Genomic DNA, 22,405 nt, shown 5'->3' with positions numbered 1-22,405 from the left:
TTAACTCCCCATGTTAAGATTACAGACACCAATCAAATAAATTAAATTACTGATAATTTAATTCATCGACTAATTTAATCCTTTATATTTCTACTTAATTTACATCATGTGACGGATACAAAATCCACCTGCAGGGTTTTCATATGAGACTTATAAGCATCCATAAAGGGGTATCATCAATCTCAAAGTCGAGACACGGATTCTATCAACTAATTATTATTTCACAAATGTAATTTGTCATTATCCAATTTACCAGGAATACATAGACCCGCAATTGAGTCGTACCTTTTAATAAATCAAAATAATGAACAAATCACATTGATCATAATAATTATATCAAGATTAAGAGTATAAGTACATTTAATGAACTAGAGAATTTGTTTTATATATTCAGCACAAAAACACTTATCTCTACTTGGTCCGTTCAATACATACAAAATGTAGTAGCACAAGAAGACGGAACTACACCGTTCCCATAATGAAGATACATTATATTAATCTTGTGCTACAATCATACCGATGGCTTTGTCCAATTTCCATCTTCGATTGTGAACATAAATTTTATACTTATAAGAACCGACGATTTAATCTTCCGTGTATAAGCTAAACTCTATACACTAAATCATCTACTATATAAGTAAAGGACACACATACTAGTACATGATCTATTTAATTCTTTATTAAACAATGAATAAATAATTATTCTATAATAGATACTATATCCAAACACATGGTTAATAGTATATATATCCCAACAATCTCCCACTTAGACTTTTAACCATGCATTTACAACTTTCACATGTATTCCTTTTGCACGACTACCAAAAGTCTTAGAGACTAAGTTCTTTGCAAAAATTAACTTACCAAGTTGTTTTCTAATGCAACTTCGTCTAGTAGTGCTTCGTCAGAATCGACCGGTTCGTACTACGATCTTCGTGGATCCTATCATGAAACTCTCCAAAAAAATGTATTTCTTTTCAGAATCCTATCATGCAATTCTCCCAAGAGTATACACCGAACCGATCTTGGTTATTATTCTCCCACTACGACTAAGTACTACTACTATTATAGTCATACTAACATATTTTCGAGTCTTAATATTATCTTCATTGCCTTTCGGTATTGAAATATTAACGACTTCATATAGTGTTATTTGCTCAACATCACTCCCACTACTTACAGGTAGTGAATTTCCTTACGCCTATTAACGGTACTCCCACTACTTAAATGCAATGGAACGTCAACCCTGACATGTCGGTTAGATGTTCTTGAACTTTTGAATATTTTAGATGACTCATTTGCTATTTCTTTGCTCAGTTCCTATAAAACTAGTTTACTTCTAGGAACTTGGTTTATTAAAAAGTCTTTTTCTAAAAATCTGGCATTTGTATTAACAATTACCTTATTTTCTTTTAGGACAGTAAATAAACCTCCTTTCGTTCCCTTTGGATATCTAATAAACATGTATACATCCGTTCTTGATTTCCACTTATCTGTTTTCCCTTTGAACACATGTGCTAGACAACCTCATATCCGAACATGTTGCGCATTTGGCTTACATCCATTCCTTGTTCTATGGGTATCAAAGGTACTAACTTAGAGGGAATTAAATTAAGAATGTAACTAGCGTTTCTAAGACATATCCCAAAACGAAAAGAAAATATAAATAAGTGAATCATTAATCTTACCACCTTCAAAAGAGTCATATTTCTTTTCTCTTCCACACCAATCTATTGTAAGATACTTGATGTAGACAATTAAAAATTCAATCCCTTTATCTAATAAGTAACTAATGAACTCTACAAAGAGGTACTCACTAGTACGATCAAATCGCAGTGACTTAATATATTTTCCCTGACGCTTTTCATTTTCGCCTTAAATACCTTAAAATTTTCAAAGCATTCGGACCTATAGAGCATCAAATAGATATATTCATATCATGAGTAATCTTCTTTGAATGTCTGAATACTCAAAATCACCTCTTGCCTTGAAATTCATTATACCACACAAATCAGAATGGATTGGCTTAACTTATCATTAACTTTATTTCCTTTTAAGAGAAAAGGTCTCTTAGTCATTTTTCCTTCTAAATAGGACTCACAAGTTGGTAGTGCCTCTACTTTCAATGAACCTCAAAAGTTCATCATTTGACCAACTTCGAAATTCTATTCAGATTAAATGACCTAGACACAAGCGTCACAGATAAGTTCATTCAATTCACGAAAAAAAAAAATTCTCTGAGGAGACAGATTAACATTATTCAGTTCAGAAGAGTTATTAATTTAAAGGGTCAAGCATCAATGTACCACACGAGATAAAATGTTTATCAAACTCAATAACACAAGAGTTACAAGAAAAATAAACTAACTATCCATCTCTTGTTTGGTTAGAAACCTAAAATAAATTCTTTAGAAACTGAAAATAAATTCTTTCTAATGAAGTTACATATAATGCATCCTTTAAATTAATGTCTTATTTCTATCGAAGAAATTTCGACTAGTAGTAAGTGTGCTAGATAAAATCTATTGAGAATTTGAGATATAATCATTAAATAGATCATTAGTTATCTTTGAATGAATAATAAAATTCAAACCACACATCACACATATAACCATGCTTCTTAGAACGTTAGATTCGATAGGAAACTTAACAATTCATGCAAAATATATGAGTCATGCCGTATATATCACCCCATAAAGAAACAAAACCAACTCGAGATAGAGAGTAAACCGCTAATTTATATTAGGTAAATATCCCATTTAATTATCCCTAGTTCCATTGAACCAACGTGTAACTCGGTTGGAGAGTCAAGACAAGTTATCAATTAACTAGGGACTAGAACACGAATCAATCATAATGAATCTATCCGATGGGGAGGAAGACCTATGTCAACACATAAACTAATTATATCACTACTATATACGATGGAGACCATAGAAAATGAACCCTAACACCATTATTTGTTAAAAAAAAAAAAAATTTAGTTAACAATTTTTTTTTACAGAAAACAGAAAAATATCCAAAAACCCATCTAAACGACCCCAAATGGCCAAAAAATCCCCTAGATCACAGCATAGCTGTATGTATTTCTCAGTGGGTCGTTTCCGATGAACCTACCAAATTCCGAGTCAATCGAAGTTCGTCAAAAATCAGAATTCCAAAACCATGACCAATTCCGATATTTTTTTTTCTGCCAAAATAGAATTTAAGAACATATACATTTGTTCAGTAGTTCTTACCACATATCATCATTAGCATACTAATATACATGAATCAAGAACAATGAACAAATTTTAAAATATGTTTACATAATCTTCGTGTTGCTTTCTCGAAATTAGCATGTTTACGTAATCATTGAATATAAAATTCAAAACACACCACATAGATATCCATGTATGAGAACAATTCATGCAACAAATACATGTGATGCAAGATATTCACTCCATAAATTTAAAACCAGAGCTAACTCAAACGAAGAGTATGCTGCTAATTTAAGCCAAGTGAATATCATTATCATTATCTCTAGTTCCATTGACCCAACATGTAACTCAGATGGAGAGTTAATACAAGTTATCAACATGTAACTAGTGATTATACCTAGTGACAACCCACAATAAATCCATCCGATGGGGAGGAAGACCTAATGTCAACACATAAATTTATTATTTCACTAGTATTTAGACATGAAAAACATAAGAAAGAATCTCTATCACCATTAGATCATAACCGAGTTATTTTTCCTTAAAATAATTTTCAAGAAAACGAAAATAGCCCAAAACACCATCTAAACAATCCCAAATCATAATGAATATTGTTTAATGGGTCATTTCCAATGAATCTATTAAATTTCAGTTAATTGGAGTACTTAAAATAATTCATCTCCAAAGCTATAACCAAAATCAGATTCAAAACAATTTAAGCATCTTTAAGAATTAAACAATATTACCTACATTCTTATCATATATCAATTCATATTAAATAATCATGTGTATTCATGTTCTAGATTTAACATAAATAAAACTGACATAAAGAGTAGTTTTTCATACTAGTTTTAATCGGAAAGAACAACGTAAAACCCATCTAAACAAAATTTTTCAAAGATTATTTCTTACTGGGCGTTTCCAATGAACACACCAAATTTCAGGTCAATAAGAGTTCATGAAATTCTTGATCTCCACAACTAACCAAATCCGTCAAAATAACCGTTTTAGGCATAACTAAGGATTAAATAATCTGATTTAGGTTTCTATTCTCCTTTTATAATTATCCATGAGCACAAGGCATACATTGTGTCCCTTCTTCTAGTAAGACACAACACGCCTACTTTCAACAAATTATCCTCTCGATTAATACACCCGAAAATCAAGATATTACGTTTCCCTTTCGGGTGACAACCTCGATATCTCTTCTCATGAATTAATTAAGTGATACTAGTAACAAAAGATAAATTTTGTATCGGATATAAAACACCACAACTAGTATACACTTATTCAAGAATAATTTTCACAATACATTGAGAATGTTCCAATAACTCAAATAAATAAACCATATAAATGGATCCAATTTATTAATCGAAAAATCTCAATTCATGTATTAGTATAATCTCACATGTATAAAGCTTTTAAGAATTTAATTTCAACAATCCCAAATAAATAGACCAACTCGAAAATCACTATTTATTTATCATAAAATTCTTATTTATACCAGATTATATACATGTGTAGTAAAGCCCATATAATAAAACCTTTTTCTAATTTTTCTCTTGAGCTAAACCCTTTCAGTACACAAAAAATCATTAGTTTATATTCCTATAACTTCTCAAGAAAAGAAATAGGCTCTTTAATGATTCTTCTGAGCACTGGCACGAGTGCTTATGGTTAGCCTAGGAATAATTGAACAAGCAAAGGAAATTTTATAACTTAATTTAATAGGTTGCTGAATACTCCAATAATCAAATAAAATTTGATTCCATTATTTAACAGTGACCTAATTTCCGCTGTCAATAACCAAACGTATACCATAAGCAGAAAACAAGAATCACTCTTCTCCTTTAACAATGATTCTCCATTGCCTCACTAATTATTATTATTATTGTACAGAACCCAATAATAGTCACATTTGCGAGAACAAACAGAATAAAGAGGTAAGCAAATAAAAATTCCGTTTTAACATATCTAACATGTTGAATCCGACAACTCTAGTCTCTAGGTTCCAACCAATGTCGTTGTTCAACGTCAAGGTTCTAAAACTATACACATGGTTTTCGGCAAGATTATAAATCATGAACATATGTATAATTAGATGTATATATCATCTAGGTCATCTATTTAGATGCAAGCGGCTCTTTGCCAATCTTGATGATGGAATACGAGGCATACGCGACGGAAGAAAATAAGCGGTGATCTTAAACTTTAATATGTAATATACAACACATAATCAAAATATTAATCAAACATAAAATTGATATCTTATCTCTTGAAGCGTGAATGCAACCTTAATCTTACCTTCAAGACGAGCAAAAATCATCCACGCGTTCTTCCTCCGGTTCCACGGTCTTCTACTATGTATCCACGAACTTACGAACGTAATACTTGAGTGGCAAGTATTCGGCTAAAAGAACAATCATCACTTAGGGTTCAATGGCTTTTTTATATACACACGCGTTTTTAGGGTAAACCCTAGCCTAAAAACGATGTAGCTCTTTTTCTAACCCACCAAGGATATTATTTTTCCTTTTATTTTCCGTTCTAGAATATTCGGGCACAAGCAGGACCGCGATTTAATAACGAGGCTTCCTATTGTGGTATTAATTCGGAATATGAATGAATTAATCCTACCACAATAAATTACAATTTATTCCACTAGTAAAACCGTAATTGCACTCTTCTCTGTTTAATTTCGAAATCCTTCATTAAAAACTTATTTAACTCCCCATGTTAAGATTACGGACACCAATCAAATAAATTAAATTCCGATAATTTAATTCATCGACTAATTTAATCCTTTATATTTCGCTAACTTACATCATATGACGGATATACTATTAACCATGTGTTTGGATATAGTATCTATATCCCAACAATAACATCATTCAATCTTGCACAAAAGTAATCAGAGTTTTCAATAAGAATAGTGCACGTAGAGATTTTTACATAACTGTATCTCTTTTGCTTCATATGAGTATATATTCATCACAACTAATTTAGGATAAAAGCAGACTACAAAACTATGTATAGTAAATGCTTGGACAGAGGAGGAAGTTCTCCAAAGAAGAACCAACAAAAAGAACGAAAAAAAAGTGGAAAATATATGTAGGCAGTTTCCTACTGCTGTCCTCTTAAAATACAAATTAACATACATACAGAAGGATATCAGTGTCAAGGTTCCAGCTTCAATGAAACCACTCTAGACTGCCTGTTACGCTTGGCCATCTTCGTAAATACTACAGAGAGACATGATGGTGCCCACCAAGGTTGGCGGACTTTTTGTTCCCCTTTCAAGCAAGCCACTACATGAAATGAGTTGAATCAATAAAAGCGTAATAAACTATAGCACAAAATATAATATAATATTATGCTCATCCTTTAGCACAACAGCAGATTCAATCGCATTGTTGGACAAGCAGAGGAGACAGTGGAAAAGCACTGGAAAAACTTTGCACCAAGAAACTGGGAAGATTACGGATAAAATTGAGAGAGAGATGGGAGGGGGAGGGGACTAGATGCACCTTTTATCCTCCTGAGCTCCTTGCACAGTGTTATGAAGTCTCCCCATTTCATGTGACATCTTCTTATAAACCGTAGTATCTGTTCAGTCGTGAACATAGACATACCCTCCAGGTATTCTCCATTAACACCGTTCTCTTTGAAAATCTGACGATAGCCACCGAGATTTATTTCTTCCAACCATAAACCAACATCCTGCCAACAAAATTAACAACATAAATCAGTCATTGAACGAGATACATTCCCTTCTCAAGATCTACATCAACTGGATGAGTATGGATTATAGCCCCAGGAAAGCAATTGTAAAGTGAATATCTGGTTCCATGTGGATGAAGTTGTGAATAACAAAACCTAAATGTCATAATACATGGAAAGAGGACAAGAGAAAGCGTGCAAATCTTGCAATAGGAATAAAACACTCCTTTTCATGTTCTAATCACATCAGCTCAAAGCACACTCGGTGCAGCTTCTGTTCAAAAAGATTTGACAAATGAGGAGATAATCTACTCAAATAGTCACTTAGTCAGTTTCAATTTTCAAGTAGATAAATAATCAGACACTTCAAGGAATCAATTCTAGCCTACTTATGTGCTTACTCTTCAAAGAATGATGAATTACTACAGATCTCTTTAGATATTCATTAATGCTTCCCCTTTATCAAATGAGTTATGACTTCCATTGTAATACGATCTGCTCATTGGACATTGTGGAGATTGTATTTGTACACAGACACACACACACACACACAACAATATATTGAAATTCAAGCATTTTACAGCAGATCTAAGAATTCAAACCAGATTCAATTATGTGTCTGTCCTCTTTGAAGAATGATAAACTCCTATGAACCTATCCAGGTTTCTGTCATGCTTGAATTTGATCATATGATTTTTATGTCACTACTTAAAAGGTAAATAAGGGCATCTGCATTAACAACTCTACCAGAATCAGCTCATCACCACAAATTCCATTGGTCTACCGAAGTATGACTTTCACAATTTAGATGCAGAGACGTGCGGTTCAACAAATCACTTTTTGAGTTACCAACCTTGAAGGGGAAGTTGGTCCCTAAAGTAGCTCTTGGTAGTGATATAGAAAGTGAAAAATAATCACCATCTTCATCTACTAATGCCTCCACCATATAAAAGGCGAAGTCCGGAGTCCAAGTAATACCTTCAAGTTTAAATTCTATTTTATCACACACATTAGTTTCATTTCACCTATAGACTTTTTAAATGTGAAAACCAATTTACAAAGTAGACTGCGGCGAGTATGTAATTATTGGGTAACTCGAGGTTGAAAAACTACATGCATATACCTTACAACAAATACAAGTATTTACTGAGCTAAAAGTGGAAGGCACATTTAATTTGATACATTCATATGCTATAAGAATACGAAGACAATGGAAGAATATTATAACTCGATTATTATATAAAAGATGATAAAATTGTATCCCAAAAATAAAAGACAGCATGTGACAAAAATCACTAATGTTATATTACATAGTTTTAGCTGGAAAAGACGTACAGGATACGCCAACCTCTAGACTAACTGCTGAGCGATTCAAAAAGTATCTTACATGCCACCCCAACTTCTCGACTAATTTTGCTAGAAAATATAGTGGTACCACATTATCATTAAAGCCACCTTATATGGTGAAGTCCAATGAGCTATTTCTTTTTTTCTTTTCTTTTTTTTGAAAACTGGTGTACAAAGCATAACTTTGTAAATCATCCCCCAAAAAAAGATCCAAAGAGAACTATTTTTCTCCTATGAACAACTCACGACTATCTTCTATTTCATAAGACCATTACCAGGGCTGCTCATTTGCTATCTTGAAGCTCACACAACCCAAAATGACTACATCTCTTGTGTGCATCTCAATGTATTCCTAGCTAAGACCAAAAGGTGGATTAATATGTAGCACACGTTGGGCAGGTAACAGGTTTACATTTCCTGACGTATCTTAGCCAGGCAGCTATCCAGTATCTACAAGATAGCATTCTTGATTATCAGAATTTAAATTTTCTGGTGTATCTTAGCCAGGCAGCTAACCCCCATCTACACATGATAGCATTCTTTATTATCACGATTTCACATGTAAAGTCATGTTCTTACTAGCTGAAGGGGTCCTAGTGCAATACTGTAATCTTCTAATTTTACATGAGAAACTACACACACTATTATGAAGTAGAGGAGCCAAGAGTATAGTCTATCCTCCTGTTCATTCTATCCTTAGACATTAAGAGAAAGACTTGGAATTGAAAACTATCAGTAAAACCATCCAGCTAAGAAGTCTTCACTACTTCAACTGATCATTCTATGCATTTTCTTATTATAAGAAGTCCATGCACATTAAATATATGTGCTCTTATGCCATGAAATAGTGGACAACAACGTTACAGCGTGTGTTTTTACTTTATGAAGGATGTAAGTGTTGATAAATTAGCTCCTAATGAGGTATATAGGATGTAGCTCCAAGAAGATTGGTTTTTTGATGAGATAGTAACAAGAACATATGTTTCTTTTAGTTTTGTCGTTGGAGGACCTTTCTTTAGCATACCAAGTTCTTTTCCTTTTTTTAGGTTCCCCCAGGGGTGGATTTAGGGCTTTAGATGGAGGTTCCCGGGAACCCAGTAACTTTTGCGCTAATCCTGTATTTGTGTTGAAAAATCCAATAAATATATAAGTTATATGACTTGGGAAACATTAACTAAGGGTGTTGTTGGTCCAGTGACAGACAAGAAACCTTTTAAGCTTTGCTACCCTCTTGGTCAAGGGTTCAAATACCCTTTGTCACCATCTAGGCCTTTATTTGTCTCTTTTTATTTTTTAATTTGAGATGGTAGGAACCCACAAACTTCAAATCCTGGTTGTCTCTTTTTATTTGAGATGGGCGGGAACCCACAAACTGCAAATCCTGGATACGCCTCTGGTTCCCCCCCACCTTTTTTAGATTAAATCTCTTTCTCAGAAAGTCCTAAACCCACGACGATAGAAATTTAGGAACTCTTATTCCAACCCAACTCTCCCCCTAAATCACACCATCAGGACAACTACCTACCACCGGAAGTTCTTGCCTGAAATTTCACCAGTAGACACAAAGACATTGGTGCAGAGGCGGAACTAGGATTTTAAGAGTATAGGTTCTGAATTTTAAGACAGCACATTGACCTCAAACTAATATACAATAATAATTTTAAGACAACACATTGACCTCAAACTAATATACAATAATAACTAAACTAAGGAACAAGTATTGTTATTCAATATATTTTAAACGGTAACGAATCACTTATACACAATGTATGAATATGAATATTACAATTACACTCGATGACATGTCATGTTCTGAAAACGATCAAATTATTAGGTATAATTTCAAATACTTCATCCTTTATATAACAAACTAAACAATCATTCAAAAAGTCATCACCAATTCTGTTTCGCAAAACATTTTTAACAAACTTGATTGAAGAAAAGTTGGCAGAGACATGTAATATCAAACTTAACAAACAAGTCTCCATATTTTGCGCATATTTGTTTCAACCAATGTATTTGAAAGAAGAAGCATTGTCCACTTCCCACACATAGTCAATATAGTTGTCAAGCTCAAAATTGAGATCTACCAGCTTGGAAAGACTAAACTCGATTGGATAATGTGTAGCAAGTATCAAGATCTAATTTTTATCATTATTTGCAAAAGAATCATAAGGGCTCAAACTAGCCATGCTAAGAAGCATATTAGTATTTTTTTTTTTTTTATGAAGTAAATGATTTCATAGCAGGCATCAAGCAGATGCATAGTAGTTACAAAAGTAGAATAGCAAAAGGGCCAGCTCTCCTTTATATAGCTAGTTAAGGGACAGAAGCATATTAGTATTCACTTCATTAAAACGGTTGTTGAGCTCCGAGAATTACAAATCAATAACGTCATAAAAAACTTCTACACACAAATAATGAGAATATGTAAGCACTTGAGCTCCTACGCTTTGACTTTTCAAGACCATTCTTCTCATCCATTTATGGGATCACAATACCATGCTTGTCACAAAATGAGGAGACATCTTCTAGCAAAAAATTCCATTTAGAATCCCTCATCGATTGCAATTGTTTCTTTGTGAAATCAACAAGCTTCATAGCACTTACAATGTCTTGATCTTTTAAGCCATATTAAAATCATATGTAATTGCCAACACTTTCAACATCAAATGCAACACATATACAAATTTATACGATCTTATGTCGTCCCAGATTTTTTGCCATTGCTTTCTCATGATAATTTGAACCCTCATTTGCGAGAACTCCAAGTACATGAACAATTGATGAGAATAAAGAAATAAAGTTATGCGTTGTCTTAAAATGAGATCCCCAACGGGTATCACCTGGCTTTTGAAGTCCAAGTTCTTTATTTAATACACTTCACCAGGCACTAGTATTTCCTTTAGTTTTTCAGTTTGATCATCTCCTACGCTTATAAGAACCTCTAAGAATATTCAAAACATTAGCAAGAAAACAAAAAAATTATCCTCATCAGATTGTTTCTTTGCAACAACTATGAGAATTAATTGCAATTGATGAGCAAAGTAATGTATGCAATATGCCGAAGAAGTATCTTTGAGAATCATAATTTTTAAGACTATTAATTTCTTCTTGCATGTTACTTGTTCCATCATAAACGTGTTCCCGTATTTGAGATGAACGATCTACAAACAAAGAATAGATTGTTTGTTTCAATAACCGTGCAGATGTATCTTTAATATGAACAAGACTAAGAAAGTACTAAATAAGTTTACCCTCTTTGTTGGCATACCGCAGAACAAGGGTCATTTGTTCCTTAGGAGAGACATCCTTCGGCTCTTAAACCAATATCCCAAAGTAATTCAAATTAAAGTCTTTCATAATTGCTTTCATCATTTTTTTTGCACAAGAATTCACAATATCTTTTTGAATATCTGGAGAAGGCATGGTGTTATTTAAGATGATGTGGGATTTAAGAAATCTAGCACAATCTATTCTAACTTTTTTTGACCGATAACCTGAGATAATTAAAAGTGAGCATCGAATTAGCTCGAATGCTTTGATTTATATGGTAAGGTTTCTTTTGAAAGAAGAAATGCCTTTTCAGGGTCACTATGAGAGTGAAACTTCCACAAGAAAAGGCCACTTCTTAGATCTTTTAAAGTGGTTTGCAGATAGGAAGGAAGATATGAAAATATTATATTAGAAAAAGCTCCAAAAAATAACACCATGAGTTCAAATATTCATTAAAATGTGAATTCTTGTGCAAAAGAAACGGTGAAAGCAATTATGAAAACTTGAATAGGGATTATTTTGGGATATTCGTTGATGAGTCTAAGGATGTCTCTCATAAGGAACAAATGGTCCTTGTTCTCAAGGTATGTTAACAAAAAGGATAAACTTGTTGAGCGCTTTCTTAGTCTTGTTCATGTTAAAGATACATCTACAAGGTCATCAAAACAAGCAATCTATTCTTTGCGTTTAGACCATTTATCAAGTTCATTTCAAATACGGGGACAAGGTTGTGATGAAGCAACATGCTAGAAGAAATTAATGGTCGTAAAACTTTGATAGAAAAGATACTACTTCGGCATATTGCATACATTGTTTTGCTCATCAATTGCAATTAACTCTTGTAGCTATTGCAATGAAATATTCTAATGTTGATAATATTTTGATATTTTTGCTAATGTTTTGAATATTGCTGGAGATTGTAGGGAGATGATCAAGCTGAAAAATAAGAAAAATTACTAGTGCTTGGTGAAGTTCATACGAGAAGCGTATGAAATCAAGAACTTGGACTTCAAAAGGCAGGTGATATCCGTTGAGAATCACATTTTAAGACGGTGCATAACTTTATTTCTTTGTTCTCGCCAATTGTTCATGTACTTGGAGTTCTTCCAAATGAGGGTTCAAATTATCATGAGAATGCAATGGCAAAAAGTCTGGGACGACTTAAGATCGTATAAATTTGTATATATGTTGCATTTGATGTTGAAAGTGTTGGCAATTACATATGATTTTAATATGGCTTAAAAGATCAAGATATTTAAGTGCTATGAAGCTTGTTGATTTCACAAAGGGACAATTGCATTCAATGAGGGATTCTAAATGGACCTATAAGATGTCTCCTCATTTTGTGACAAGCATGATATTGTGATCCCAGAAATGGATGAGAAGTATATACTTGGAAAACTGTGTAAGAGCTCAAGTGTTACATATTCTCATCATTTGCGTGTAGACGTTTTTTATGTTGTTATTGATTAGCAACTCTCAGAGCTCAAGAGCTCAACAACCTATATAATGAAGTGAATACTAATCTGCTTCTTGGTATGACTAGTTTGAGGCCCGATGACTCTTCTGCAAACTATGATAAAAACAGGATCATGAAACTTCTACATATTATCCAAATGAGTTCAGCCTTTCAAAGCTTGGAGATCTCAGTTTTGTGCTTGACAACTATATTGACTATGTGCATGAATTGGACAATGTTTTCTCTAACTTGAAAGGACTTGGACATCTTTCAAGGACATTGGCTGAAACAAATATGCATTAAAATATGTATACTTGTTTGTTTGCTTGTTAAATTAAGTTTGATATTACATGTCGCTATTGCAATGGGAAGAGTTTTTTCTTCAATGAAGTTTATTAAAAAAACTTGAGAAGCAGAATTGGTGATAACTTTTTGAATGATTGTTTAGTTCGTTATATAGAGGATGAAATATTTTTTTTTGTTTTGATTGGTATAGAGGATGAAGTATTTGAAAGTATACCTAATGATGCGATCATTGATTCTCAAAACCTGACAAGTCATCAAATACAATTGTAATTGCAATGTTTATATTCATATATTGTGTTTAAATGGTTCGTTACTTTTTAAAAATACATTGAATATTGATGCTCATAACTTAGTCTAGTTATGATTGTATATTAGCTTGAGGTCGATGTCTTGTCTTAAAATTCAGAGCCATATACATCAAATCCTAGTTCTGCCTCTGTGTGCAAAGGGAAGATCGGTCCCACAAGCTGCAATATGTACTACATGGGATATCAAACTCACCATATCTTACTTCAAATTTCCCATAACTCGCAGATTCTAAGAATCCAGAGCAAAATTACACGAAACGTGTAAACCCGAAAACAAATTCCAGTAGATGGAGCTTCCAATCAGCGATGGTCATATAAATGCTCATCAAGAGAGGCCTAGAGTGAACAACCTGCATACATTATGCTTTAAAATAATACCAGGGCCTTAAGTCTTTTAATGTTGCACAAATGGATGTATGGCTGTGCTAGTTTAAGTAGGAGAAGAGCTAAAAAAGGTTTCACTACTTTCCAAATCATTAAGTGTTTTTTTTTTATAACCGTGGTACTCGGGCCACTTTTGCGCACACGGCACACCTCGATTAATTCCACACGAAACCTACTACCTCCCACCAACACAGGTACCTTGTAACTCTATCCACCAAGGCTTGGACCAATGAAAAAATATCTCTTAATGTTTTTGCCTCCGCTGGGTTTTAAACCCGAAAGCTCATGGTTCTCAAGCCACTTCATTGACCACTGCATCACACCCTTAGTTGCTTCATTAGGTGTTCCTTATACTGTGGTTTGTTGTGCATTTCGCTTCATTCCCCTTACGTTTATCTTTTCACTTATTTCTTTGTGGTTATTTTATAATATCGTTCCCTTTCCGTGATGTTCTTTCTCCGTCCAACTAATTACAGAAAAGAAAACATGCTTATGATTCATTTGTTATACCATGGACATGTCAACTAATTCTTTTGATTGAATAAGACAACAAAATAAGATAGTAACGGCAGTAGGAAAATAGAGATAGAGATTTATGCAGCTCGACCAACATGCCCCACGGGCTAGGAGGAGCAATTCTACTATATCAAGTGTATAGAGGGTAAAAAACATTAGAGATAACACTCTAGTTAACACATACAATAGCCAAGAGAATGTCTCACAAATTCTCCAAAAGGAATTTCAAAACAGTGTTTCCCAACACTCAATGTTCCAATATTTTCCCATATCTCTCTTTCTTTCTAGATTTTCTTACTACAGTTCAAGTAGAATTTGATACATGCTTGATGGGAAAAAAGGAAGAAGCGGCTCTATTTTTCTCGCACATATATAAGAACAACAACAACAACAACAACATACCCAGCGTAATCCCACAGGTGGGGTCTGGGGAGGGTAGAGTGTACGCAGACCTTATCCCTACCTCGCACATATATAAGACCGCTTTTTTTATCCTCATATTATGTTATTTCGTTTCAATCAAAAGTATCAACTGATCTTAACAGTGGTGTACCCATTCATCCAACTCGATGCACTCAGGATTGAATTTCTCTCAAAAATAGACATTCTTTGAGCTCCTGATTTCAAGCCCACTCCCTTCACGAGTAACCTAGACTCCTAGAGTACAATTCTCTACATCAGTCCCTAAATGCATTAGCAGAATTTATCATATGCCTAAAATTCAACAGCAAGGGCAAAAAAGATGAAATAAATACATTTTTTTTAACTGCTCACACCTACCATCATCAATTTATCAAGAAAAAACACATCATACACAACAACTACAACAGTGAGACAAAGAAAAAATAACATTCTACATAAAATAATCATAAAACCCCATTAAAAAATAGCAGTGACTCTCAAGATCTGGAATATTGATGAATCTTAAACTAGGAAAGAAACAGAATACCTCAACAGTCCAAATGAAGAAATCCAGAGGCTCTGGTGGCCTTTCTTTGCTCATAGAGTCAAATAGAAAACTTCCCAACCCAAAAATGGGAATAAAGGGACCTGAAATTTCACACAAGAAAAAAAAACCAAGATTAGATCAAAAAAGATATTTTTCCATTGATCACAATAATTAATTAACTACCAAACAAACACCCCCACACAATTGAAAATAAACATAAAATACCTGTTTTTTAGTCACTTAGCCAATTGGGATTTGTTTGGTTTTCTATGTTTGTTTGCAGAGAAAAAAAAAATGTAGTATTGTGTTGAGAGTGAGAACAGGTTATATTGGTTTTGCTTTTCTTGATTTTACATGAAGTGTAGCGTCAGCTGTGCTTTTTCGTAACTATGTGGGCCCAAAAATAGGCCCCGTTGACCATTATTAGTACTTGCTGAATTATATGTCTGTTTATTTATGTTTAATTTTAATTTACTTTCTGCTTTCACGCGATTTCTCCGTGAGTTGCGCTGCCACGCGCACTTGTATAATGGACATTTTGATAAGTGAAGTACACTTTTTCTTTTGGTTTAACAATCCACTCCCTCCAATCCACTTTAGTTGTCATTCTTGCTAAAAATAGATAGTTCAAAATATTTCCTCTATTCACTTTTATATGTTCACTATTTCATAAATAGATTTTCACTTTTACTTACCCACTTTGGCATATCAAGCGAAAAATAATTTATTTTTCCTATTTTAACCTTAGCATTAATTACTAATCCAAATAATTAAGACTATACACCAATTAATATGGGTATCATGGTAAATTATGCATTTCATTTATCATTTCTTAAGGGGCGTGCAAAGTCCATAATGGACAAGTAAAACACGGGTGGGTGTTCAGGCCGTTGGATTTAGATACGAAAATTTCGGTTTGGATTTTCGATTTTTGGATTGAAGAAATTACAATCCAAATAAGCTCGGATTGGATTGGATTTTTTAAGTTCGGTTTCGGATGTTTGGATAATTTAGATTTTCGGATTTGACTTTTGAGCCTTTAATGTTGGGTTAGTTGTAACGAAATTCATGTGCTCCAATTATCAAGCTACACTTCTTGGCATAATGTGAAACCAAATTAAAACTAAAAACCAATGCAGTTAAGATAATTTCAGCATAATTTCAAAAGTACATCTTTCTCTACTTCAACACGAGAGTATTTTTAATTGTGAGTACCACAAAGGAAAATCTAGATCTTAATTGCTCCATAATAGTACGAACAGGGGAAAGAAAAGCATTTCTTGGATAACTTGAGCTAGTTCGATCAGCTGACACAGTGGCACTTGCCATGCAAAAAGCTTTCTAGGCAATGCAAGATAAAATAATTATAAGATTGTATCCGAATGTAAGAAAAATCCTACATTATATTTGATTTAGTAGAAAGTTTTGTATTTGGACTTATTACTATACTAATGGGTAGGGTCGTAGCTCGTAGGGTATTAATCTATTAGACCTTTCGAAATTGGATTTATTAGTATCATTGGCCTATTGGGCACACATAATATGGATAGAGTAGAACGTAAGGTATAAAAATTTCAGTTTTTTCGGATATCCAAATATTCATAATACTAAATCCATATCCAATAGGAAATCCACAAATTTTAAAAATAAAATCCACAATCCAATCCATAATCCAAAAATCCAAAATGTTCGGATTTCGAGTTGGCCTGAACTATGCCCACCCCTAAGTAAAAGTGAACGGAAGGAGTAGTTGTCATCTTAGAAAATCAAGATATATTAATTTCCACCTCTACTCTTACTTAATAAATGTGGAGAGATAAAAAGAGAGTAGTATTAAATTGAAATCAAAGAATGAATAAGGATAATTTAGTAACATTACCATTTTAGTTAATGATTTCTTAAGGGACGTGTAAAAAAAAAACAAGAAAAGTAAAATGGACAGGAGGGAGTATATTTTAGTTGGCGGTTGAGACTTGAGGAAAAAATAGTATTTAATAGTTATATTTAAAATTGAAGTTAATGTTGTTTTTGAACATGAAAATAAGGTCGGAATTTTCTGAGCAAAAACTTAAATAATTCTTAAAACTTATTTTTCAGATTTTAAATTCTAAAATTCAAGGTTGAAGTTGAAATAATAGGTTAATTCAAAATAAATAATTATTTAAAATAATTCAAAAAAAAAAAAAGTTGACGCTGTAGTGTGTTTATTCAAGCTTTCAAAATTTGTTTATTTTAAAAAGTATTGTTTGTCAGAAGTATTTTTTTGAAAAATTACTTTTTGGTTAAAAAATATTTATGGTTGGCTAGTCAATTAGAAAAGCACTTTTGCAATATTAGATCAACAATTTATGCTAGACAAAGGTTGAAAAAGTGTTTATAGGAAAAAAACTACCTTTTTTAACTTCTGAAAAATAATTTTTGTTGCTACTTAAAAGTGTTTTTTTCTCCTAAAAGCTTGATCAAACACCTTAACTCCTTAAATTAAGCACTTTTTAAGAAAATAAACATTTTTTTTACTTCTCAGAAGATTTTGGCCAAACAAGTTATAATTCGATTAATTTCAATTTACCCCGAGAAAATTTACCATTAAACCAAAAAAAAAAAAAAAAAGTGCCCTTCGTAAACGAGATTCTTTATGAGTTAGAACTCGTAATTTTCTGGGACACTAAATAGAGTGATGGATCTAAAGTTTGTCGAATGTTTGACTAGTGATGCAACTTGTTGTACATTATTCTATTTGTGTCTGTTTCATCAACGAATTATTGCAAAATAGAGTCAAGTTCCCAACTTGTATTAATTACTCTTTTGACAATTCTTGAAGCATTGTTGTCTAGTTCTTAGAAGTGGCAAAAAGGCTCATCTATACCTAAGCCGGGGCCCTTAGAGGAAGGGCGCCTCGACGCCAAAAACTGGTCCCAATTAAAAGGGCTCCTCAGTCATGAGCTGGGCCTCTTTTTATTGTGTGAAAACAATTGAAACCGTCTTCAAAAAGCACAATTTTTGACCGAAGTAAACTACTATCTAAGCCAATTCACCAAAATAGCACGTTTTTCTGAAAGTTAATAGAATCCAAGATAAACGTATCTTCGAAAAGAACGACAGATTATTTTATTCAAAAAAGCTACGGGTCAACGGCTTTAAAAAGTAATTCGTTACCGTGAGTAACGTATTATGGCTAGTATGTTACTGGCAGTAATGACTTTAGAGAATCCAAATACAGACAATACTTCTACGAAATCTGACATTGATTGATCTTAAAGTCGTAAACCGCAATTACGACTTCAGCATAAAATGTAACTGACGGTAACGTTTCTTCTGAAACTAGGCACGGGCAATCGAATCTTGCAGAGAATCCTGCAAATTGGGAATCCTTCCTAATGCATTTGACTATAAACGATATCCACGCTTACGTTTTAATTGTAAAACGTGACACACAATAACGATAGACTGCTAAAGCCCCTCTTCCTCATACTTTTCGAACAAACACAGATCATTACAAAATATAATGTATGAAACGAATGTTCAAACACATTCCAACAATTTTCAGCAAAGCTTCTACTTGTGTGGCCTATTCTAGGAACAACATTCAAAAATTCAACAGGTATGAGTTAATTAAGTCAAATATGTTGTAATATGTTAAAATAAAACTATTTTTTTATTTATTTTTCTGTTATATGAATAATAATAATAAGTGTCTTATTTTCGTGTGTAGGAGTAAAGATGGCCAATTTTGAACATAATGTGATGGTTGCTTTGTATTGGGGTGGCGAAATAATTACTGAAATGAACGGATTCAGGTATACTGAAGGTGCCAAATGATTGTTAGCATGTCTATTTCAACGAACTATGCTGAATTGGTTGAACTATTGCATGAGAAAATAGGGGCAGATAGTGAAAATATTCAAATCGATATTTCTGAAAATTATCCATGCTCATTTCAAGGTAACAATACAAGGTTCATTGAGTTTAAAATTGAGAATGACCAATCCTTGCTACAATTTTTCGCCATACCTCAAATATTTGCGGATAAGATCGATATAAATATTTTAGAGATTTATGTAAAGACCAAATCAAAAAATTGTATTTCAAATGAGTGGTCAGTATGGTTATCACATGAATTAGTTGGCCCAAAATTATGGATTTGCTATGGACAGTCAGTCTCATTTTGCATAACCAATTATTCAACCATCATTCCAACAATTGCCGATGCACGACAATTCAAATTTCTGTAATCAATCTGACACCAATGTATCATCATATAGTGCAACACATGGTTTCCGTCAATCATTTGGTGCAAGTCCTAGCAGGGATGTTCACCGATTATTTGATGAAGGCTCAAGTAGTCAAAGACATATTAGTCGTAGCCACAGAGAATATGAGGCCAGGTAAAGCAACAAATTATATTTTTCTGTTAGCTTGGGTTTATATATATTCAACAAATAAATTAGTCAAATTATATGTACTCCCAAGAAGATATTTGTACTACCAACTGTTGCAATTTTACATATGTTTAATTGTTGCACTATTATTTAGTGCTAGAACAGGTTTATTAGAAACCTCAAAATTGTTGCATTTTTTTAACTTTTAATGTGTTAGTACTCGTATAAATTTTCTGCGAAGAGAAATTTTTTTCTTATATATCCTACAATCGTTCCTTCCTTTTCTCCACAGAGAAACTGAGATCAACATTGATTTGTATAATGATGCAAATGCTGAAATTAGCTCTGAAAGTTCAGAGGATGACGAACCTTCAGGAGATGATGAAGAGAGTGAAATAGAGAGTGAACCTCATGAAGATATCGGTGATATTGGAGATTTACTTCAAAATAATATTGGTGTAAATCCTCATAATCAATTTGGTCATGGTGTATCCGAAATTCCATGTCATGATATACCCTACTTTACGATATTGGAGAACGAGGAAGATATTTTAATCTCTACACGAGAATCTGTGATGGGATGTTGTTTAGTTTGGTTTGAGGATGCCAAAAAAGACTTGGAAAAAAATATGTAAAGCAGAGTTGAAACGGGCCATGACGATTTGGAGTTTGTGCACAAATAAAGAGTTCGAGGTGGTAACATCAAACAAAAGTCTAAGGGTTGTGAGATGCAAGTTTTATAATTTATTAGGTTGCCTATGGTTTCTTCGAGGTCGGAAGTTTGGATATACCTTTGGAAGATAGGAAAGTATGTTGATAATCATAGATGTGAGACTGAAGGGCTTACGACAGGTCATGCCAACCTAGATACCAATTGGATTGCATCCTTGTTTTAAAACAAAAGTCGAGAAAATCCCAAGTTGTTAGTAATAGATGCCATGAGTCAGGTTCACGAGAAATTTGGTCATCAAGTGACATACAGGAAAGCGTGGCTTGGACGTCAACGCGCATTTGAATTGGTGTATGGTGACTTTAAAGGCAACCATTGTGCATGCTCCAACTCCCAATTTGTATTCGGCCTTCCCCGACGATCGTGGTGAAAATGTGTGGAATCAAATGGAAATGGAGTTGGTATCTCCTGTATCGACCTAAATTGCCTCATAACTCGATCAGGCAAGTGAACCTTAACCACATCCCAACAAAAGATTATGACTCTAGCAAACCATATCTCTCGTCCAACGCGACAATAATCGGGAAGGCTCTCAATTAATTCATTAGAATATCGTTCCCAGATAAACTACATGAAAAAAAAATCAAACAAGTCTTTACAATTACAAATACATGAAATTAAAATCAAACTAATACCACATTGTACCTGATCCTCCGTTAAAGAATCAAGTGCGTCCCTAAAAACTTTCAACACGGGCTTGGTAGTGCCGGTCCAACTAAAACGTGCAAATCATCTAGTAGCATATGGACCCCTAGGTAAACAGGCAGGAAAAATATTTTGCGTATCCCTTTGTGCTACTATCTGGGGCCTGAGGATAGTAGCTCTCTCCTATCCCCAAACCTGAAGAATATATATAGTTAGGTAATTATAAACTAGAAGAAATATAGAACACAATTTGTTTACTTATTAGGTATACTTGTAGTAGTGGTAGGAATTCTGCTATCTCATGTTGGTTACCTTGTGAGGCTTTACAAAGACAGCGATACAAGCATGCAAGGGTCACATTACCCTAACTATAAGACCCAAAAGCATTAACGTCCTCGAGCATAGGCAAGTACATAAGCTTCAAGTAACTGCCAGATGTATCTGTCATCAACGTACCAACAATCAAACAAAACACATAACATCTAGCTATCTGGTTGACTATATCCTGTGTTTCCATGTTAGGCAACTTTAGTTGATGTTGCATATGTGTATTAAGCGCAGATACCTTGAGGCAACTATATTTGATGTCTCCAGGATCTTGAATAAAACCAAATAATCTTGCACAAATACTTTGCCAATGCACTTTGTCCCTTGTCTGCTCAATCCCAAGTGCTGGATTACCATTCACGGGTAAACCATACAACACCTCTACATCCTGGAAGGTGATCGTCGCCTCACCCGTCCTAAAGTGGAACGTATGAGTTTCGGGATGCCTTCTCTCCACCAGTGAAGTGATCAAACTACGGTCAACAACAAGCCGCTGAGATCTATAAACACCGTACAATCCAGATAGTCTAATCACTTCTAAAACTCATGGCTTGATGGGATGTTTCTTTACGAGGTCCTAAAACTTTCCATCACACCTCCTCGTATTCAGAACCATATTGTCTTTGCCATCCCATATATCTCGTGACCTATGGGTGAGTTGTTCAGTTAATACAGACGGGTCAAGTGGACCAGGATCCAATTGGTATGCATTATTACTACCCATAAAGAAAGTACCTATACATAGGTGAATATTTTCAGAATAATAAACAAATAAATCCCAAGTAATAGTTGATGACAGTCATCAAAGCTACAAGTATTCGCAACCTACCTTATCAAATACAAATATATGTAGCAGTTC

The 22,405-nt window shown here is 33.7% G+C and overlaps 1 protein-coding gene and 1 long non-coding RNA gene across 2 annotated transcripts; both read right to left on the bottom strand.

Moving 5' to 3' along the window:
* Positions 1-6,097: 6,097 nt before the first annotated feature.
* On the bottom strand, positions 6,098-15,843 carry LOC132036486 (uncharacterized). The gene is made up of 4 exons (XM_059426841.1): positions 15,691-15,843; positions 15,466-15,566; positions 6,728-6,920; positions 6,098-6,508 (listed from the first exon to the last, which is right to left on the bottom strand). Exons 2-4 carry the CDS (start codon positions 15,517-15,519, stop codon positions 6,378-6,380), a joined length of 378 nt encoding a protein of 125 aa, XP_059282824.1. The 5' UTR covers positions 15,520-15,566; positions 15,691-15,843; the 3' UTR covers positions 6,098-6,377.
* Positions 15,844-20,884: 5,041 nt separating this feature from the next.
* LOC132037664 (uncharacterized) lies at positions 20,885-22,230 on the bottom strand. The gene is made up of 4 exons (XR_009409955.1): positions 21,785-22,230; positions 21,491-21,660; positions 21,220-21,414; positions 20,885-21,141 (listed from the first exon to the last, which is right to left on the bottom strand). It is a non-coding gene; the product is annotated as an uncharacterized LOC132037664 (long non-coding RNA).
* Between the last annotated feature and the right edge of the window lie 175 nt (positions 22,231-22,405).

This window comes from Lycium ferocissimum, chromosome 11 (assembly GCF_029784015.1).
Source record: "Lycium ferocissimum isolate CSIRO_LF1 chromosome 11, AGI_CSIRO_Lferr_CH_V1, whole genome shotgun sequence".
NCBI classification, from domain to species: domain Eukaryota; kingdom Viridiplantae; phylum Streptophyta; class Magnoliopsida; order Solanales; family Solanaceae; genus Lycium; species Lycium ferocissimum.
Note: the sequence above shows the minus strand (reverse complement) of the source record. Positions and strands in the feature narration are given on the sequence as shown.

Excerpts from the sequence above, each read along its gene's own strand:
- LOC132036486 (XM_059426841.1), bottom strand. The coding sequence starts at position 15,519 with ATGAGCAAAGAAAGGCCACCAGAGCCTCTGGATTTCTTCATTTGGACT. Across the intron at positions 6,921-15,465 it reads TCTTCATTTGGACTGTTGAG|GATGTTGGTTTATGGTTGGA; the intron begins GTATTCTGTTTC and ends TTTTGTTGGCAG. Across the intron at positions 6,509-6,727 it reads GGAGCTCAGGAGGATAAAAG|TGGCTTGCTTGAAAGGGGAA; the intron begins GTGCATCTAGTC and ends CATTTCATGTAG.